The following is a 23,191-nucleotide window of genomic DNA, read 5'->3' on the forward strand; positions in this document are numbered from 1 at the left end:
GGATTTTAAGTGAGGAACAAACAAAGCAAAGCCCTATTAAAGCAATTAAATTAAAGCAGTTGCTTCTTTTGGGGGAAAGTTGTCATTGTAAGTAATTATTGGGGGAGTTATAAGGTTTGTCACAACCTCGTCTTGAGAAAAGTATAAAGACTTGAAATAAAAAAGGAATTTGTATCCTCAATACTATCATTACAGGTATTACCCTCATACAGTTACCAGACTATTGTCCATGTCCTGATAGCAGGCCTTTAGCTACCATTTGGCCATGCTCAAACAGTCAAATTTTCAGCTTAAAACTCTGTCTGAGACCTTTGATATTTTACAAGAGCAGAATGAAGTTTTGAACTAATAGTTGATCTACTAAGATCTTAACTAGAGATGAGCGAATCGAACTTGACGAAGTGGAATTCGTTTCGAAGATTAGGAAATATTCGATTCGCGCCGAATCCGAAAATTAGCAAACTTCGGATGCACGAATCGAATTTTCCCAAAAATGGCGGCGACATGTGTGGCGACGGAGCGGGGATCTCTGGGAAGGCGCGCAGACAAGGCGCGCTGACCCATAATGCATTCATTCATGACATGTGATCGCATTAGCCAATCAGCAGCCAGCCAGCCAGCACTGTGTAATGGTGGAGCTATAAATCACGGCCATCTTACAATTCTCCATTAGCCTCCGGTCATTCAAGAGAGACAGACCTCTGTGTATTAGGGACAGAGTTAGGGCCACAGAGACTTTAGGGCCACAGAATCGTTACTTAGGGACACAGAATCGTTACTTAGGGACACAGAATCGTTACTCAGGGACACAGAATCGTTACTTAGGGACACATAATCGTTACTTAGGGACACAGAATCGTTACTCAGGGACACAGAATTGTTACTCAGGGACACAGAATTGTTACTCAGAGACACAGAATCGTTACTCAGGGACAGACACAGAATTGTTACTCAGGGACACAGAATTGTTACTCAGGGACACAGAATCGTTACTCAGGGACACAGAATCGTTACTCAGGGACACAGAATTGTTACTCAGGGACAGACACAGAATTGTTACTCAGGGACACAGAATCGTTACTCAGGGACACAGAATTGTTACTCAGGGACACAGAATTGTTACTCAGGGACAGACACAGAATTGTTACTCAGGGACAGACACAGAATTGTTACTGAGGGACACAGAATTGTTACTGAGGGACACAGAATCGTTACTCAGGGACACAGAATTGTTACTCAGGGACACAGAATCATTACTCAGGGACACAGAATCGTTACTGAGGGACACAGAATCGTTACTGAGGGACACAGAATCGTTACTCAGGGACACAGAATCGTTACTCAGGGACACAGAATCGTTACTGAGGGACACAGAATCGTTACTGAGGGACACAGAATCGTTACTCAGGGACACAGAATCGTTACTCAGGGACACAGAATTGTTACTCAGGGACACAGAATTGTTACTCAGGGACAGACACAGAATTGTTACTCAGGGACACAGAATTGTTACTCCTGGACACAGAATTGTTACTGAGGGACACAGAATCATTACTCAGGGACACAGAATTGTTACTCAGGGACACAGAATTGTTACTGAGGGACACAGAATCGTTACTCAGGGACACAGAATTGTTACTCAGGGACACAGAATCGTTACTCAGGGACACAGAATCGTTACTGAGGGACACAGAATCGTTACTGAGGGACACAGAATCGTTACTCAGGGACACAGAATCGTTACTCAGGGACACAGAATCGTTACTGAGGGACACAGAATCGTTACTCAGGGACACAGAATCGTTACTCAGGGACACAGAATCGTTACTGAGGGACACAGAATCGTTACTCAGGGACACAGAATCGTTACTCAGGGACACAGAATCGTTACTCAGGGACACAGAATCGTTACTCAGGGACACAGAATCGTTGAATTAAAGAGTATGTCAGACAACACGCAGAGGAGTGGCAGAGGAGGCAATGTTTCAGGAGCGAGCAGACGTGGCAGCAGAGGAAGGGGTCGAGGCAGCACTAGTCGCAGCCAGAGGCCAGTGCTCCTGGTGTCATCCAGCGGTCGTGTCTCCACCGACAACCCTGCCGTCATCGATTGGTTGGCTCGGTCGTCTTCCTCTTCCCAGGTCACCTCTGACACCTACAGCCAACGGTCGGTGGGTACGTCAGACACAACCGTTAGTTGGCATGGCCCGGGAGCAAGCCCACTGAAATCACGTGTCTTCTACCTGCCCCTGTCCTTTGGTGTTCCCTCACCAAGCGAAGTATCGCATGCTGTGGGCTCAGCCCCACTGTACAGTGAGGAAGAGCTAACAGAGGGCGGTCAGGAACGGGGGGAGACATCCGCCTCTTCAGCAGCCAGGCGAAGAAGTACTGGCGAGGAGAGTGGCTCGGTAGCCGGTCTAGAGACAGGTCTGTCTCCTGACCCACACGCAGCCGAGGGGGCTAGTAGTGAGGCGGAGACCCTAATTGATGATGATGAGGCTGATCGCACTTGGCAGCCTCGTTGTCATCAGGCTATTGCTTCCGCATCATCAGGAGAAGAGGGTGGCAGTTTGGCAGCGAGCAAAACAGTCGGTGGGTTGCCCAGGAGGCAGCAGGGTCGCAGCAGTGTCAGTGGAGGCAAACGGCCACGGAGTAGAGCACCAGCTCCACTGCAGCCTACCACCACGGCCAGTAGTGGTGCCGGTGTGCACAGAGGAAGTAGCAGTCAGCCAGTGAGGAGTAGCGGGGGCAAAGTTTCCTACTCGGCGGTGTGGCAATTTTTCGTCAAGCCGCCCGAGGAAGTAAACGTAGCCGTATGTCGACTATGTGGCCAGAAAGTCAAGCGTGGCCAGGGGGCCCATGTTGGGACTACAGCGTTGCGTCAGCATATGCAGCGTCGCCATTCGGTGGCCTGGGAAAACCGTGATAAAGATACGGCGGTTCTGCCTGCCCCAGCCCCCGCTCCATCACCCGCTCCGTTACTTGCTCCGTCACTTGACGTCAATCGCCTTCTATCAGCCAGTCAAGGCTCCAACACCTCTGCTGAGGGGAGTTGTCGCTCGTTGGCATCTTCCGCTCGTTCAGATGCTCCTTCTCCTGCTACTCCTCTTCACGGATTCCGTCAGCAGTCTTTCTTGGAATCCGTTTCCAAGAGACAACAGTTTGCGAGCACGCACCCGACGGTGCAGAAGCTGAACGTCCTCCTGTCCAAGTTGCTGGTGCTGCAGTCCCTCCCTTTCCAAGTGGTGGACTCAGCACCTTTCCGAGAAATGATGGCTTGTGCCGAGCCGCGGTGGAGAGTGCCAAGCCGGCATTTCTTCGCCAAAAAGGCAGTGCCAGCCCTGCATTCACATGTAGAAGAGATGGTGGGCCAGTCTTTGAGCATGTCGGTCTCTGCCAAAGTGCACGGCAGCGCCGACGTGTGGAGCTGTAACTACGGTCAGGGACAGTACATGTCATTTGTGCCGGCCCACTGGGTGAACGTGGTGCCGGCACAGCCGCACCAGCAACTTGGACAGGTCACACCGCTTTTGCCTCCACGTTTGCACGTCCTTGGTCCAGCAAAGATGTCCGCCTCTACCACCTCTTCTTCCGCCGTGTCCTCAGCCGCCACCCCCGTGCCAAGTCCCATTACCCAACCGGCATATCACATGTGCAGGGCGCAACGGTGTCACGCTGTGCTGCACCTGGTATGCCTTGGCTAACATAGTCACACAGGGGAGGAACTTCTGAGTGTAATGAACAGAGAAATCGACAGATGGCTGTCTCCGCGCAAACTGAAAATCGGAACCATGTTGACCGACAACGGAAAGAACATGGTGTCTGCTCTGCGTCAAGGAAGGTTGTGCCATGCGCCATGCATGGCTCACGTGTTCAATCTGGTTGTCATGCGGTTCCTAAAATCCACCATCCCACTGCAAGACATCCTTAAAATGTCACGTAAACTTTGCATGCATTTCAGCCATTCCTACACCGCAAAGCACACCCTCCTTGAGCTGCAGCGGCAGAACGGAATTCCACAGCATCGCCTGATCTGCGACGTTGCAACAAGGTGGAATTCAACCCTACATATGTTAGACCGCCTTTACGAGCAGCGAAAGGCCATCACCGATTTCCTGATGTTACAAGCGGATAAAGGTACTCCCCTGTGTAACTTCGATGTCAGCCATTGGCAGCTCATGCGTGACACCTGCCGCTTGCTCAGGCCCTTTGAGGAGGCCACGCTATTCGTGAGTCGGCAGGACTATGGGATGAACGACGTCATTCCTCTGTTGCACGTCCTGGAACAAATGCTGTTAACAATGGCTGGTCAGGGTGCGGTAGACGTGGCGCACAGATCTCAACGCCACATGACCCCAGTGGGGGCAGGACAGGAAGAAGAGGAGGAGGTAGAGGAGGACATTGGTGCTCAGGAATTATTGAGTGAAATGGGTGGTTTTTCCACTCAGCGGACAGGAGTGGAGGAGCAGGAGCATCTGGTAGAGGAGGAGGAGGAGACAGAGGACCCAGACGCACCGTGGCAGTATGCTGTGGAGATGGAGGCAGGGAGTCCCTCGCATTCCTTGGCACAAATGGCCCATAGCATGCTCGGTTGCTTGCGTAGCGACAGCCGAATAATAACCATCAGACAGAGGGATGACTTTTGGCTGTCCACCTTGTTGGACCCTCGCTACCGTTCAAAAATGGTGGCCTTTTTCACACCTGCTGAGAGGGAGGCCAAAATAACGTACTATAAAAACCACCTATGTAGTCAGTTGGTCTCTGCCTTTCTGCGCCAACGTCCATCCTCAGACACTGTGGGCCCTGTGCGCTCGCGTTCCGCTGCCATGGCAGCAGGGGAAGGGTGGGGTGGTAGGAGCAGTGGCAGCTCCACCAGCAGCGGCTGCCTCAGTCTGCAGTGGATGATGAGTAGCTTTCTTCACCAGCGCAGTGAGGAAACTACTAACCAGCCGCAGCAGCAGCAGCATCAGGTGGACCTGGAGCAGGACCTCAAACAACAGGCTTGGGCCTACTTGGACAGCACCCTGCCAACCGAGGTAGACAATCCCCTTGACTACTGGGCAACGAAACTTGACCTTTGGCCCCAACTAGCTGAATTTGCCCTTGAAAGGCTGTCATGCCCGGCCAGTAGCGTGGCATCGGAGCACGTGTTTAGTGCGGCAGGAGGTATTGTAACTCCGCGGAGGACACGACTGTCCACCCAAAGTGTGGAGAGACTCACGTTTGTGAAAATGAATCAGGCGTGGATTAGTCTGGATTTCAAACCACCAGTTCCTGACACAACTGACTAAATCCGCCATGAATCATGCCCCAAACATGTTATTATTTTTAACATAGGCCTCTGTATGGCCTTCAATTTAAGCTGCTTACGCTTCGCCACTCTGCCATGGGCCCCTGTACCGCCTCCTCATGCTGCTGCCAGGTCCAGAGTCTCTCATGGGTCCCTGTACGGCCTCCCATTGCTGCTGTCTCCATCGCCACACTCTGCCATGTGCCACTTTCAGGTCTCCTCACACTGCTGGTGGGTTGCATTTTGTCATAGGGTGCTGGCAGATTACGGGCCTCCCATTGCTGCTGCCAGGCCCGTAATCTGCCATGGGCCCCCGTACCGACTCCTCATGCTGCTGCCAGGCCCGTAATCTGTCATGGGCCCCTGTACCGCCTCCTCATGCTGCTGCCAGGTCCAGAGTGTGTCATGGGTCCCTGTACGGCCTCCCATTGCTGCTGCCAGGCCCGTAAACTGCCATGGGCCCCCGTACCGACTCCTCATGCTGCTGCCAGGCCCGTAATCTGTCATGGGCCCCTGTACCGCCTCCTCATGCTGCTGCCAGGTCCAGAGTGTGTCATGGGTCCCTGTACGGCCTCCCATTGCTGCTGTCTCCATCGCCACACTCTGCCATGTGCCACTTTCAGGTCTCCTCACACTGCTGGTGGGTTCCATTTTGTCATAGGTTGCTGTATGGCCTCCCATTGCTGCTGCCTCCACCGCCACACTGTGGCTCCACACTCTGGTTTTGGCCCCGTGACTGCCCAAATGAGTGAAGTGTGCGGTGATTCTAAGATCGACGGCACTCATCTGCATGTCATACTGACTGACAGTATTATTTCTCTTCCCCAGCAGACTCCAAGGGCATTTAAATTAAAGGTACAGTGTTCTGCACTAATATAAAGGCTCTCTGAAGCCTAGAAACACCCTTTTTATAAGTTAAATTCGCAGCGAATATATTCGACTCGAATCAAATTTATTCCGCGAATTCGCCGAATCAGCCGAATCAAATTTTTGAATAATTCGCTCATCTCTAATCTTAACGTATATTTGTTGTCAAAACGTTTCTTTTTAGTTTTGGATGGAGTATATTGGGATTAAAACCCCTTACAGTTCATATTTTGCTATCTTGGGGAGATTCTTCTACACTTCCGGTCGCCAAGATACAACAGGAAATGAGAGAAAATATCTACAAAGTGTGCTGAATTTCCCTTTTGGACAGTTGCTACCAGAGCAGGTGTCCCATTGGAAGGTTTTCCATAACCTCTTGTTCTGGTGACCACTGTTACCTTTTAGATTTCCTATCACTTTCTGTCTTGGTGATCGTGGTCAACAGGACAAACAGCAAGGATACATCAAGGATGATAAATTCCACAGCACGCGCTATGATGGAGAGCACTTAGACTTTCGTATTTGACTTCTTTCATCGGGTTCAGTAGCGCACTCCCTGAGCTTCCTCTTTTGTGGCCTTTTTCTCCCCTTTGGTTTTTACACTGTTGACACATGGGGGTTTATTTACTAAAGCTGGAGAGTCCAAAATCAGACTCCCTTCTGCATAGAAACCAATCAGCTTCCAGGTTTCATTGCCAAAGCTTCATTGAACAAGCTGAGGTTAGAAGCTGATTGGTTTCTATGCAGAAGGGAGTCTGATTTTGGACTCTCCAGCTTTAGTAAATAAACCCCATGGTGTACTCCATTTAACTTACTTTTTGGAAGTGGAAGCCCTCCACGTAACTCTTCCTTGGTGCTTACTGCAAATTATGTTCAGATATTCCTGAGGTATAATGTAGTTCTCTTAAATCTCCTGGGAAAGCCAGTGAATGGCAAAACACGTTGAGAGTGGAAGTAACTACATGTATACCCCACATGGATATTTTATGATGGGTTTAATGCTTTACAACAATGCTTAATGTTGTATTTTATATTTGTATATGAATAAAATGTTATATTTTACTTCTTTGTTGTACTTTGTGGCACCTTAAAAATCTCTTGTTTATGTAACATTTCTATGTGAAGGATGATAAACACTTTATATTTCCTTCCTTTTTTACCAGAGGTAGATCCGACAGATGGAGAGTTCTTAATCCTTCTTTTCTGACCATTACAGAAATCAATATCTAGTGAAAAGTTCATGCATTGATCTAATAGTGGATGGCATCTGTAGGTATTGACCATCACTGGTTATGTGGAATGTCATATTGGTAGAACAGGATTTTGAGGTCATCTCTAAGTATTGACCATCACTGGTTATGTGGAATGTCATATTGGTAGAACAGGATTTTGAGGTCATCTCTAAGTATTGACTATCACTGGTTAAGTGGAATGTCATACTGGAATGACAAGCTTTTGAGGTCATCTGTTGGTATTGACCATCGCTGGTCATGTGGAATGTCATACTGGTAGAACAAGCTTTTGAGGTCATCTGTAGGTACTGACCATCACTGGTTATGTGTAATGTCAGTTATGTCAGTTGTGGCTGCAATCTTTGTTGGTCTACCTGACCTTGGCTTGGTATCAAGAGATCCCCGAACTTTCCACTTCTTAATAGGTGATATAACAGTACTGATTGGCATATTCAAGGCTTTGGACATCTTTTTATATCCTTTTCCATCTTTATAAAGTTCCATTACCTTGTTACGTAGGACTTTTGACAGTTCTTTTCTGATCCCCATGGCTCAGTATCTAGCCTAGTCAGTGCGTCCACATAAGAGCGAACAAACTCATTGACTATTTATACACTGACTCTAATTGCAATTTAAAAAGCAACAGATGTGGGACATGAACCTCTCTGGCGGTATTCCCGAGTGTAGCTCGGGGTAAAGTTTCAGTACCACAAGCGGTAACCCCCCCGAGCTACACTCGGGAATACACTGCAGCGTTGCTCCGTGATCCCTCGATCACTTACCTTGCCCTGCACTCCCGGGATGTCCGCCCTGCAGTGTCCCCGGCAATGTAATCCGGCGGATGCCAGCATCTGTCTTCCGGGTTCCGTTCCCTGCGACGTCGGGACGTACGGGGGACGGAACTGGCGAGAAATTTGAAAATGACAAAAAGTGACATTCACTAAATACACTAAAATCACACAGTGTAACATTCCTGTATCAAACCATTTCACATACATTTTGTCCCGAGTGCTTTGTCCGGCGCCCTGCCTGCATTTTTACTTTTCTTTCTGCCTGGAAACTGAGAAACGTCCATGGCGTCCAAAAAGCGTCCCTTTAGGTCAGACGCGGTTTTAGACCGGCTAGAGAACAGCGATAGTAAATCAGAACCACTTGCAGAATTGAGTGATAATGATTCGTGGGGGAAATTCCTCATCAGACACTGAAAACAATTCTGCGACTTTGCCCAGCGATGTTCGAACTTGGCGCTATATTTCACATTTCAGTGTTTTTGGTTTGATTATATTATTGAATTCCATTTATTATTATATTATTATTTTTTATGATTATTTATTAAATTATAATTTATGATTTCGTGTTTCAAATTTTATCCTCCCCGGGATGTTTACTAGACTCTTGTTCGGACAGATTTCAGGGAGTTATTTCTAAAAATTACAGCCTACAATAAAAAAAATAACATATTTCCATGCAAAAAAATGTACCGCTTTGAGCACAGAAATACGGACATAATCAGACTGCTAGGGAGGTTACTTTGGTTTATCTATAGGTTTAATTTTCATACCTACAGTATATGTATATATCACACAAGAACCTTGTATGTTACATGTTTGGTGTTGGTATCAAAGTGCTCTGAGGCCAACCAAAACAACAACAAAACAGTATTCAGATGAAGCAGTTGTTCTTTGTTATGTATTTATTGATTTTGCCCATCCAGGAGTTGCATTCCATACTCATATGCATAGATCACTTGAACCTTGTCTGTTAGAGCATTTTTTTACCAACACCAAGCATCTGAGACCAATCAAAATGAAAAGTTTTCAGATGAGCCAGTAGTTCTTTGTTGCATATTTATTGATTTGGTCCATCCAAGAGTTTAATTTTCATACTCGTGTGTATATAATCACACAGGACCCTTGTCTTTTAGATGCTTGGTGTTGGTACAAAAACTCTCTGAGGCCAACTAAACAGAAAAGCATCACAATATTATGTTCATGAAAATGAGGGTTTAATACTTTAACAGAGTTAGTGACATATTATCTGAAAGCTTTTCCATCATTTTGGAGATGTCATCAATGGTTTGGGAGGTCATACTGGTAGGCCAAGATTTTAAAGCCAAAAAATTTGAACTTTAACTCTGGAGCAAGTGTGTTCATTAGTCTTAAACCGATCCTTTCATACAACTTGCAGGCACTGATCTGGGCGAAAGTGGTTGTTAACACCACCGCTTGGCAACCTCTCTGCTGGGCAAAGTCAATCACCGTCCTACACAAAGCCTTGGCAATGCCTTTACCGCGATGGTTTTTAGACACTGAAAGACGTTTCAATTCTAAGTGTTTTTCTCCACCGGGTTCTGAAGAAGGAAGGGCGGCCACTGTCCCCACCAACTCTCCTCCTGACTCCGCCACCCAGAATCCATAACCATCCCGCTCCAAGTAGTACTTCCGGATGTCCAGCATGTCATCCAACAGGGAGAACTGGATGTACTCCGTATACCAATACCGGGATCCGAACCATAATCCAGCCACTGCTAAGGCCATGGCAACGATAAACTTTCCAATGGACACAATGTGTAACGCAGGAAGTAGGAACAGAGCGGACAACAGAAGCCAGATGTGTGGAACCTGTAAGGTGTGCCTAAAGGCTTCGCTAGTGCTCTCTACAGTGCCGCAAGCAAACAAATTTCTGGCCACATCGTAGTCAGAATCTCTGTATATTCGGATAATGAAATCAGACATGGTAGCATTCTGTAAAGAAATTAACATATAACTGGTCAATGTCTATTATTGAAAGCTGCAAAAGCAATAAAAGAGCATTAACTAGTTGCCGACTGCAGATAGCCGAATGACGGCTGCACTGCGGCCGGCCAGTTCTGGGTGGACGTCATATGACGTCCCCCCAGGGGGCGCGCACCTGGTGATCTCCGTGATCGCTGTGTCCTACGGACACAGCTGATCACGAGATGTGGTAAAAGGCCAATCATACCGGCCTTTTACCACGTGATCAGCGGTGTCCAATGACACGCTGATCACAGGGAAATGCAAGTGCCGGTTTTCGGCTGCACTTTCCTCACGCTGTCAGATCGTGAGGAAAGTACTGCCGAGAACCGGCAGTTGTCAGAGCTGATGATCGGTGCCCAGCAGTGCCACCCACAAGTTCCGCCCACCTGTGCCCAGCAGTGCACCCATTAGCTCCGCCCACCTGTGCCCAGCAGTGCACCCACCTGTGCCCAGCAGTGCACCCACCTGTGCCACTCTGCAGTGTCACACACCTGTGCCCAGCAGTGCCACCCACCTGTGCCCACCCACCAGTTCTGCCCACCAGTGCCACCCACCTGTGCCCACCCACCAGTGCTGCCCACCAGTGCCACCCACCAGTGCAGCCCAGCAGTGCTGCCAGTCAGTGCCCAGTGGTTGTGCCAGTCAGTGCCACCAGTCAGTGCCCAGCAGTGATGCCAGTCAGTGCCATCTATCAGTACCCATAATCAGTGTCACCTATCAGTGCCGCCTATCAGTGCTGCATATTAGTGCCGCCTATCCGTGACACCTTATTAGTGCTGCCTATCAGTGCCGCCTATCCGTGCCACCTCATTAGTACTGCCTATCAGTGCCCTTTAGTGCTGCCTATCAGTGCCCATCAGTGCCGCCTATCAGTGCCCATCAGTGCTGCCTCATCAACGCACATCAGTGAAGGAGAAAAAATACCTGTTTGAAAAATTTTATAATAGAAACAAAGAAACTTTTTTTTTTTTTCAAATTTTTTGCACTTTTTTAATTTATAGCGCAAAAAGTAAAGCACCCAGTGGCGATTAAATACCACCAAAAGAAAGCTCTATTTGTGAGAAATAAAAGATCAAAATTTCATATGGGTACAATGTTGCATGACCGTGCAATTGTCAATCAAAGTGCGGCAGCGCTGAAAGCTGAAAATTGGCCTGGTAAATAAGGGGGTATAAGTGCCCGGTAGGCGAGGGGTTAGAAGTGAGATGCTAAAAAGTGAGTTGTTAACGGTTGTGCATTTGTTGAGGATCTGTCTGATGTGAAGGGATGGTAAAATATTAATTTGGTACAAAAACAAAATGGTGGTTTATGGATTAACTGTTTCCTGTCCATTCGCAGCCTATAAATGGCAGATTGGAAGCAGTGCCCCGAAGCGAGCCAAATGAAAAAAAGACCAAAAATCTCTTCTTTTTTTCCGTTACACAATTTCTCAAAAAAACAATCTTTCCCTAATAGCTTCATGTTAGCACAGCTGTCCACATGCTTCTAGGACCTAACTCGTACATTTTCTATGTGCTGGACCTAGGCATGCTCCTCTACCTGGCTAGTCCAAAGGCTGGCTGGCCGTCCGTCCATCTGTCCATGCGCGTGGGTTTAGGCTGGACATGGTACCTGGTGTGCTGGCTAAGTGACCCATAATCCAGGGAGCCCTGCTGCTGGTCCTCAGGATGGATTTTTATCATGGCTACCAGCCTTGTCTGGGGTCCACGTGAAGTGGGCAGCGGTATCAACAGTGCCAGTGTTTACAGTCCGACAGCAGAGGTTGGGTGGGCTCAATTTAAAAATGCTTTGTCTGCATTACTAGATATTGTTGTGCCTTGCTCCCTGCAGCCGCTGTGCATACCCTGAGCTCCTCCACAGGTAGTACTCTGCATAACAGGAGCACAAAGTAATACTCTTGTCCAGGGGCGGACTGACAACTCATGGGGCCCCCGGGCAATAGGGGATCATGGGGCCCCTGTGTCCCTGCCCAAACTCAAAAAAGCCTATGAAAAAGGTACCAGGGGCATCTCATGGGGCCCCCTACTGACCCTGGGCCCTCGAGCAGTGCAAATGGTCAGTCCGCCCCTGCTCTTGTCTGTACATACATGGCATTTACCTGTTGGTGGCTTCTCATGTTTGCTTTACTATTGTGCCATTAGGTCACCCCCCTCAAAAGATCAGTATTCCCAGAGACAGTAGAGGCGTTGCCTGTGGATAACTACTGTAGCCAGCTATTTCTTGTTGGAGTATAGGACATCTTTTATATTTTTTTTCTCCTCTCGAGTTTTTCAGCCCCCCCCAAAAAAAAAGACGCTCTTTATGATGTCAACAATTCTCATGGATGGTTTGTATACATTGCAGAATATTATTGTAATTCTGTTGCAGATTCCTATCTCTTTGCTGCTCTTCTGAACAAAACATTTTCATCATGTCCTGCTCCCTGGCACGGCAAGGTTTGGTTTATTAACCACCTAGTGAAATCTCACAGCTGTGGTTGGAAGCTTCAGTATCACCCTCTGTGACGGAAGTGACTTTGGGTGGGGGGCCCATGGAACACAGCCCCCTTTGGAGGGGTGAGGAGACCCCTGTCTCAGCTCACCATATCCCTCTTATGTGTAAGTCACCCTGTGCCTGTTAGGGGTACAGGGTGGAATGTCCTGATATTGTGTAGACATGTATAGGTGGGGTGGAGGGTTGTTCATTGTTTACTACCATGTGGTGCATCCCATTGTTCTATTGTGTGTCTTGCTTGGGAGCAAACTATTATGGGATGTATGTGTTTGTGTATTGGCTTGGTGGGGGGTGTCTTCTGATGTGTCTCTGATTGTTAGATTTGGTTTGCCCCGCCCTGCGTCCATATGCAGGGAGGAGGGTTGTTTCCTTGAATGTTTATATCTTGTGTCTGTGTTAAAATAAAGCAGTCTATTTCCTGGTTTCATACAAGAGTGGTGTCCGTGGATCTGTGTTCGGGCAAGAAAGCGGGAGTCTAACGGAAATACCCTAGTGCAGTCGGGGTCCGGTTCCGTTACACTCTCCCTCTAGCAGTAGTAAACCCTTTTGGGATTGGTATTAAGCAAGCTATTTTCTACTGCATTGAATTGTTTTTTGAGCTGCTTTGTTAAGCGACAGTCAAAACCCTGTGAAAGGATTATCTATTCTGGCAATGAACAGTCTCAGAGCTTTCCCAAACAAAACAGCCCTCTCAGGTTCTTCAAAATAGATGATGCGGATGAACATGACTGTATGAATCGTGCTTTGTTCATGCAAAAAGAGATGAGGATGATGACGCCTAACAGTTTGTCACATTCATTAAACAAGTGGCCAATACACTTTCCTCCAATCACTCTGTGAAAGGGTTATATGTTCTGTAAATGAACAGTCTCATAGCCTGCCCAGGTAAAACAGCCCTCTTCAGACTCTATAAAGAGGAAGATGTGGATGAGCATGACTGTATGTATCCTGCTGGTTGAAGCAGCCAGGGATAGATGATGACACCCAACAGGTTGGCACATTAATTGAACACGTGGTCAATACATTCTAAAGGAATTGCTTCCACTCACTTTGTGAAGGGATGATATATTCTGCCAATGAGCAGTCTCTTGTTCAAGCAGACAGTGTTTAGGATGATGGTGACCAAAGTGTCACAATAAATTAAGCATGTGGTCAAGACATTCTAAAGTAATTGCTGAATTCACCTTCTTCAAGGGCTATCTATTCTGGCAATGTCCAGACTTTCAGGGCCATTAAAACTGGTCTCAGAGTCTTCTCAAGTCAATCAATCCTTTTCAGTCTCTTCTAAACAAGCAGATGAGGACCAATGGGGCCTTGGTACCCTCTGCTCCACCTAATGTGTGTCAAGGATCCACTATCTGCTGGTAAGTTTGAATATTCTCTAAAGTTCCATTCATCCAACACCCAACAGGCTCAAGGTGATAGCTAAGGTCTTGAGAGCGAGAAGCTTATATATCTCGGGTGCTCTGTAAAGGTTGTAAATATTCTTATGAAGGCAACAAAGGACAGCTCTAACAGTGCCTAAAGTAGAATATGGCATACATTCACATGATTGCTGCTGATCAAGCTTTTACACTGGGCTCACAAATCTGTCACGTTCTGAAGTTTCTGCAGGCAGGGCTTGATTTAGGTCTAGGCATAAGTACACTATAGGCCCACATTTTGGCTGTATCTGCCTTCACTGACATACAGTGGGCATTCAACACTTAATTATACTGTTCTTCAAGCTGTAATGTGGTTTAAACCTCCCTAAGGGATAGTTCCTAAAGTGGGATTTCCCATTGCTGTTGGACTTTTTTTGCATCAGATGCCTTCAATCAAAGTTGTCCGCTGTGATAGCCCTCGCTGGAAACTGTTTTCCTGGTTTCAATTACATCAGCCAGAAGAGTGTCGGTATCAGTGGCCTTGGAGATTACAGAGCCCTTTCTTACATTCTGGACAGGGTGGTACTCTTGCCAGTTCTTGAATTTGTGCCTAAAGTAGCATTCAGAGTACATATCACACAAGAAATTGTCCTTCCTACGTCCCTCTTGGGGAGTACCCAAGAAGTTAGCCCATCGGATGTAGGCCAAGCTTTAAAATGTTTCATCAAGGTAACATCTGGAAGTCGGAGAACCTATTGGTCATTCCAGGTGTAGTGTGTAATGATTTCATGGCTTCCAACAAAGATATTGCCTCTTGGTTGGTGAAGTTCATCTCTTTGGCCTACAAGTTGAAAGGGTTGGCTGTGCCAGGGGAATCACAGCACTCTCCTCCTAGAAGGGTCTCGACCTTGTGAGAGGTAGCGGGCCAAGTGTATTGACATGAGCGTCAATATATACGTTCATGGATCATTACTGTATAGTAGCAGCCTTAATGACAGTTGAGTTTGGCGGATGCATCCTGGCTCATGCTTTTAGACAGAATTAGGGAGTGTGCAGTAACATCCCTCCCCTGCGTGGCTAGTTAATTGACAATAACATGGAGTCATCAGGGAAAATGGTGAGCACAATTCCCATTCAGCTTGGTAGGACTAGTTCCAGAATGTCAAGGCAGGTGGGCTCAAATGTATTACTTAGGCCCTGGAAGCATGGGGGAGGGGAGGTGAGGTGTACCCGGCTCTGCTGGCATGGAGCTTGTTCAGGAAAGGAAAATTACGGTAAATATCTGTCATTCAATTTGCTTCATAAATTTAGACCAAACTGTATTCTGCTACATTTCTTTGGTGAAAATGACCCAAATCTGTGTATATTATTTAGTCTGTGTGACAGGTAGAGTCTACAAACGATGGGATATATATCTAAAAATTAATCAATCCTGATGTACTGACGGTCGGTCTAATTTCTCGAGGCCCAAAAATGCCGGGACAGTACAAATACCCCCCAAATGACCTCTTTTTGGAGAGTACACAGACCAAGGTATTTAGTAAGAGGCATGACAAGTTTTTTTAGGTTGTAATTTTTTATCACAATTTTTTGGAAAATGAAGAAATTAAAAAAGTTATTTTTTTCACACTTTTGTTTATATACCGGCACCAATGCAGTACAGCATCATCATATAACTGGTGTGATGGTGATCAGGGACACTTAGTGGGGACAGTTTTAAAAAAAAAAAAATGATATATTGATATATATATTATTTTTTATTATTATGATTTTTTTTTCACATACTATGACCAGAGCAGTACAGTTTGATCAACATACATGAAAGCGCTGTCACAATGCAAAATATATATATTTATATAATGTGTGTGAAAATATTAATAAATGAATAAAACAAAATTAAGTCTATAGGTATGGTAGGTGTATAAATGTAAAACCTGCAGGATTGCTAACAAAAAAATCCACGCATTTGCAATCAAATATAAAATAGAAGTTCATCACATGCAATAGCACACATGTGACATACCTACTGGAATGCTCGTGTCGGTTTCAGTATGTAGGAATGGCTACAAGGGACTTGAGGATAAGATTGAGGAAGCATCTGAATAATTTTAAAAAAGGGTTTTGCAGCCACAGCCTTTTCAACCATTTCAGGTTTTGCCATAATAGGGACCTTTCATTGTTAAAATTCTGTGGGATTGATAAAGTAGAAAGACAGTGGAGAGGGAATAACATGACTAGGGCAATCTCACAGAATGAAACAAAATGAATACATGAGTTGGCAACCCTTACACCAAAAGGATTAAATGTAGAAATAGCTATAAATTGTTTTATGTCCAGCGTTTAATTCTGCAATATCTAAGCATTCAACATTAATTTGTGTTTTTATATTTAGTAGTAGTACATATTCCCAACTTTGTATGGGTAATCTTGGTATGTCTACCTTTTAGATTATAAAAGATAGGGGTTACCAAGTATGACCATCCACCACCATCAGGTTGCCAGGATGGTGAGCATGGAGGAGAGTGGAGTGTCAGGGAACACTTTTTATGCTCAGTGTTCCCCATGTGCATAAAGCATAGCTGTAGTGAACACAGGTATGATCTGTACACAAGGCACTGTGGTTATTCAGAAGGGAAGATGGTGGGTAAATATTCAGGGTCTAAATTGATATCTAATAAATATTATCTATTATCCAGATACTCTAATAAATATTTCAAAGCCTCCTGTACTGTAATAAATAAAATTGTGAAATATATATATATAGTCATGACCAAAAATATGGGCACCCCTGCATTTCTGTCAGATAACGCACCACTTCACCCAGAAAATGGTGGCAATTACAAATGTTTTCTTTTGTTTGTATTGGTATGACACAAAAAGGTGGAGACACGAAAAGCGCAATCTGACACATTCCACACAAAATCCCAAAAATGGACCGGACAAAATTATTGGTACCCTCCGTGTAATATTTGGTAGCACACCCCTTGGAAAAAATAACTGAAACCAATGGCTTCCTGCAACCATCAATGAGTTTCCTCCACCTCTCTACTGGGATTTTGGATCGCTCTTCTTTTACCAACTGCTCCAGGTCTCTCAGATTGGAAGGTTCCTTTTCCCAACTGCTGTACCGAGATCTCTCCACAGGAGCTCTATGGGATGGAGCTCTGGACTCATTGTTGGACAGTTCAGTCCTCTCTAGCGATTTGTCTGAAACCATGTCTGGGGGCTCTTTTACGTGTGCTTTGGGTCATTGTCCTCCTGGAAGACCCATGACCTCTGATGGAGACCCAACTTTCAGACACCGGGCCCTACATTGGACCCCAGAATTCTTTGGTAGTCTTCAGATTTCATAATGCCATGCATACAGTCAAGACATCCAGTGCCTGAAGCAGCAAAGCAACCCCAAAACATCAGTGACCCCCCCCCCACCACGTGTGACTCCCACCATGTGTGACTTTAAAGGCCTCATTGCTTTTTCTGAAAATAGCAGAATGATGGGCTTTAGCTAAAAGCTGTCATTTTGTCTTGTCTGTCCACAGCACATTCTCCCAAAAGGGTTTTGGCTTCCTCAAGTACGTTTTGGCAAACTCCAGTCTGGCTTTTTTATGTTTCTGTGTCAGCAGTGGGGTCCTCCTGGGTCTCATACCATATTTCTGTGTCAGCAGTGGGATCCTCCTGGGTCTCCTACCATATTTCCGTGTCAGCAGTGGGGTCCTCCTGGATCTCCTACCATATTTCCGTGTCAGCAGTGGGGTCCTCCTGGGCCTCCTACCATATTTCCGTGTCAGCAGTGGGGTCCTCCTGGGTCTCCTACCATATTTCCGTGTCAGCAGTGGGGTCCTCCTGGATCTCCTACCATATTTCCGTGTCAGCAGTGGGGTCCTCCTGGGCCTCCTACCATATTTCCGTGTCAGCAGTGGGGTCCTCCTGGGTCTCCTACCATATTTCCGTGTCGGCAGTGGGGTCCTCCTGGGCCTCCTACCATATTTCTGTGTTAGCAGTGGGGTCCCCTACCATATTTCTGTGTCAGCAGTGGGGTCCTCCTGGGTCTCCTACCATATTTCTGTGTCAGCAGTGGGGTCCTCCTGGATCTCCTACCATATTTCTGTGTCAGCAGTGGGGTCCTCCTGGGTCTCCTACCATATTTCTGTGTCAGCAGTGGGGTCCTCCTGGGTCTCCTACCATATTTCTGTGTCAGCAAAAATATAAAATGACAATGTGCAAGGCCATCCACAACATTGCCCCCAGCTGCATCACCAACCCCATCTGCAGATGTCGCCCAAATCATCCTCTCCGCTGCTCCCAAGATCTCCTACTCTCTAGCTCCTTTGTCACCTCCTCCCACGCTCGCTTTCAGGACTTCTCCAGAGCCTCTCCTATCATCTGCAGCTCCCAGCCCCAGTAGGTCCAGTCAGCTCCTACCCTGTCCACCTTTTGGTGATCCTTGAAAACTCACTTATTCAGGGAAGCCTACCCCACCTCTACCTAAGAACTGTACCCGAGTCACCTCCATCATATCATCCCTTTTGTACCACCTCCCCATCCCTTTAGATTGTAAGCTCCATGAGCAAGGCCCTCCAATTCCTTCTGTATTGAACTGTATTGTAATTGTACTGCCCCCCTTTATATTGTAAATCGCTGAGAAAACTGTTGGAGCCATATAAATCCTGTATAATAATAATAATATATAAATCCTGTATAATAATAATAACACTGTTCAACAAATTTTTATTTTTTGCCAGTTTTGGAAACAAAAGGATCCATTTCTTAATGAATTTCACATTCTGAGTTCAAATATAACAATGAAATTTGTCAATTGGCTCTAGTTTTTCTGTAAACGGAAAGTTTTCTACTATAGGCGTAATGACTACATAATGCACAATAATTATATAGATAGATGTCTTTCCACAAATATAAAGCAAGTGATATGACTACATAACAAAGCCTAAATGGCATAATATATTGCATAGGATTACCAAGAAAAATTATAGCCATAAGCGAAGTTGAATCATTTTAATACTTAGGATTCTCACTAGTTTTGTCTTCAGTTTGTGTCGGTTTTGCTTCTCTTGGCTTTTCTCTTGTATTCGAGGAAAGCGCTATCTCTTACAACTGCACGTGACTACACGCTTCAGGTTCTTCCTCACTTGACTCAACCACGAAGGATTCTGGTGCTTTAGGAATTGGTAGCCCCTCTCCATGAGGAACTGGACGTATTGCCGATGGAATATTTGGATAGTGCACAGATAACTTTTTCTTCTTATTTAGCCCTTTTACAATTGGAGGCACCATACAAAAGTAACAATTACTAACATGATCTGTTGGCTCTCTCCAAATCATTGGCACAGCGAAAGGCATAGATGCCTTTTTTCCATTCAACCATTGCTCCAGTGCCGTCCCACAAGAATTGCAGCATATATGTGGTGCCCAGCTCTTGTCCTGGTCTCCTATCTTGCAGCCAAAATACAAGTTGTAGGCTTTCTTAATCATTCCTGTTATCCTCCTTTTTTGTGAGATAAAAGTTATTTCACCGCAGATATAGCAGAAATTATCTGCTTTATTCACACAAGTTCGAGGCATTACTGAGTAGCTTATATAAGCAGAAAACGAAATGTAAAGACGCTGTTGAACTACAATCAGCTACAGATACTGCAGCTTTTATGCAGTGAAGTGATGCAATTAAAGGCTAATATTGCATCATCTCAGTATACATGACATTTTCTATTGGTCACCAGTATCAATTGCGCAATATGCAGCTGAAGTTGCATCATAATTTTGAATGGCTTACGTCATTAGATGGGTGAATGTATCATGGAAACTAGAGCCAATCAACATTTTTTAAGGGTCATTTTCGTTTTCAGCACCCCAAAATTATGTAAGATTAGCTAATTTTATGCCCAAAACTTTTTACCTGTTGAACAGTATAATATATTAATAGTTGTCTGTGCCGAATAAAGTTCTTAATTGCAATCCACTCCCGTGTCAGCGTGTGTTCTTAAATTGTGACACCTCGTGACCTCCGCCACCAGTCACATCATAGATTCAGCTCTCACTTTGACCTATGCTATATTTCTAAAAGTATTGTCCCCGCCCTACAAATCATGTGATTCAGGTGTTCCAATCCCCTCCATATCATGTGATTCAGGTGTTCCAATCCCCTCCATGGACACAGGTGTATACAATCAAGCCCCTAGGCATGCAGACGGCTTCTACAAACATTGGTGAAAGAATGGGTCGCTCTCAGGAGATCAGTGACTCCAAGCGTGGTCCCGTGATAGGTGGCCACCTGGGCAATAAGTCCATCCGTGACATTTCCTGGCTACTAAATATTCCACGCTCAACTGTTAGTGGGATTATAACAAAGTGGAAGCAACTGGGAACAACAGCCACTCAGCCACCAAGTGGTAGGCCACGTCACATGACAGGGCAGGGTCAGCGCATGCTGAAGCGCACAGTGCGCAGAAGTCGCCAACTGTCTGCAGAGTCAATAGCTAAAGACCTCCAAACTTGGTGTGGCCTTCAGATGAGCCCAACAACAGTGCGTAGAGAGCTTCATGGAATGGGTTTCCATGGCCGAGCAGCTGCATCCAAGCCTTCCATCACCAAGTGCAATGCAAAGCGTCGGATGCCGTGGTGTAAAGCACGCCGCCACTGGACTCTAGAGCAGTGGAGACGTGTTCTCTGGAGGGACCAATCACAATTCTCTGTCTGGCAATCCGATGGACGTGTCTGGGTTTGGCGGTTGCCAGGAGAACGGTACTTGCCTGACTGCATTGTGCCAAGTGTAAAGTTTGTTGGAGAGGGGATTATGCTGTGGGGCTGATTTTCAGGGGTTGGGCTTGGCCCCCTAGTTCCAGTGAAGGGCACTCTTAATGCATCAGCATACCAAGACATTTTGGACAATTTCATGCTTCCGACTTTGTGGGAAGAGTTTGGGGATGGCCCCTTCCTGTTGCAACATGACTGCCCACCAGTACACAAAGCAAGGTCCATAAAGACATGGAGGAACCAGTTTGGGGTGGAGGAACTTGACTGGCCTGCACAGAGTCCTGACCTCAACCACTTAGAACCCCTTTGGGATGAATTAGAGCAGAGACTGCGAGCCAAGCCCCCTCCCCCGACATCAGTGCCTGACCTGACAAATGTGCTTCTGGAAGAATGGTCCAACCTTCCCATAGACACCCTCCTAAACCTTGTGGACGGCCTTCCCAGAAGAGTTGAAGCTGTTATAGCTGCAAAGGGCGGGGCCAACTCAATATTGAACCCTACGGACTAAGACTGGGGGGGTCATTAAAGGTCATGTGCGTGGAAAGGCCGGTGTCCCAATACTTTTGGTTATATAGTATATACAGTTGCAAGAAAAAGTATGTGAACCCCTTGGGATTACGTGGAGTTTTGCATGAATTGGGCATCAAATGTGCTCTGAACGTCATCTAAGTCACAACAATAGAAGAACACAGTCTGCTGAACATAATACTACACAAACATTAGATGTTGCCATGGTTTAATTGCACATAACATGTAAACATTCACAGTGCAGGGAGGAAAAAGTATGTGAACCTTTGGACTTAATAACTGGTTGACCCTCCTTTGGCAGCAATAACCTCAACCAAACGTTTCCTGTAGTTGCAGATCAGACCTGCACAACGATCTGGAGTCATTTTGGACCACTCCTCTTCACAAAACTGTTTCAGTGTAGCAATATTCTTGGGATGTCTGGTGTGAATCGCTCTCTCAAGGTCATAACACAGCATTTCAATCGGGTTGTGGTCAGGACTCTGACTGGGCCACTCCAGAAGGCGTATTCTGTGCTGTTGCAGCCATTGTTTTGTTGAATTACTTGTATGCTTTGGGTCATTGTCCTGTTGCATCACCCATCCTCTGCGGAGCTTCAGTTGGCGGACAGATGGTCGTACGTTTTCCTGCAAAATGTCTTGATAAACTCTGGAATTCATTTTCCCATCAATGACAACAATCCGTCCAGGCCCTGAGGCAGCAAAGCAGCCCCAAACCATGATGCTCCCTCCGCCATGTTTCACAGTGGGGATGAGGTTTTGATGTTGGTGTGCTGGGCCTTTTTTTCTCCACACATAGTGTTGTGTGTTCTTCCCAAACAACTCAATCTTGGTTTCATCTGTTCACAGTATACAGTTGTGGCCAAAATTATTCAACCCCCACTGAAATTGAGTGTTTTGGCCAGTTTGACATTGCTTTTGATCATTCAGTCATCTTGCTTACATTTACATTAAAGAGGCACTTGTAGGTCAGACAAATATAACATAACAGTTATAATGAAATAACCACAAATGTCTTTTCTGTGCTCACAGCATTATCAGTTTTATTCAACCCCCAAGTGACATTCAATCTTAGTACTTAGTACAGCATCCTTTTACAGTTATAACAGCTTTTAAACGTGAAGCATAGCTTGACACAAGTGTCTTGCAGCGATCTACGGGTATCTTCGCCCATTCTTCATGGGCAAAGGCCTCCAGTTCAGTCACATTCTTAGGCTTGCGCACTGCAACTGCTTTCTTTAAGTCCCACCAGAGGTTCTCAATCGGATTTAAGTCTGGTGACTGCGATGGCCACTCCAAAATGTTCCAGCCTTTCCTCTGCAACCATGCTCTAGTGGACTTGGAGGTATGCTTGGGATCATTGTCCTGTTGAAAGGTCCAACGTCTCCCAAGCCTCAGGTGTGTGACGGACTGCATCACGTTTCCATCCAATATCTCCTGGTACTGAAGAGAATTCATGGTACCTTGCACACGCTGAAGCTTCCCTGTACCTGCAGAAGCAAAACAGCCCCAAAGCATGATTGACCCTCCACCATGCTTCACAGTAGGCAAGGTGTTCTTTTCATCATAGGCCTTGTTCTTCCTCCTCCAAACATAGCGTTGATCCATGGGCCCAAACAGTTCTAATTTTGTTTCATCAGTCCACAGAACACTATCCCACAACTTTTGTGGTTTGTCCACATGGCTTTTGGCATACTGCAGTCGACTCTTCTTATTCTTTGGAGACAGCAAGGGGGTACGCCTGGGAGTTCTGGCACGGAGGCCTTCATTACGCAGTGTGCGTCTTATTGTCTGGGCTGAAACTTCTGTACCCACATCTGACAAATCTTTTCTCAGTTCCTCAGCAGTCACACGGGGACTTCTCTCCACTCTACGC

The 23,191-nt window shown here is 46.1% G+C and overlaps 1 protein-coding gene across 1 annotated transcript; it reads right to left on the bottom strand.

Moving 5' to 3' along the window:
• Positions 1-9,455: 9,455 nt before the first annotated feature.
• On the bottom strand, positions 9,456-10,148 carry LOC149435884 (N-acetyltransferase 8B-like). Its single transcript, XM_089662301.1, has one exon. It carries the CDS (start codon positions 10,146-10,148, stop codon positions 9,456-9,458), a length of 693 nt encoding a protein of 230 aa, XP_089518427.1.
• Positions 10,149-23,191: the final 13,043 nt, after the last annotated feature.

Source organism: Staurois parvus, unplaced genomic scaffold, assembly GCF_062004578.1.
Source record: "Staurois parvus isolate SC_StPar_1 unplaced genomic scaffold, SC_StPar_1.0 ptg001455l, whole genome shotgun sequence".
In the NCBI taxonomy this organism is placed as follows: Eukaryota; Metazoa; Chordata; class Amphibia; order Anura; family Ranidae; genus Staurois; species Staurois parvus.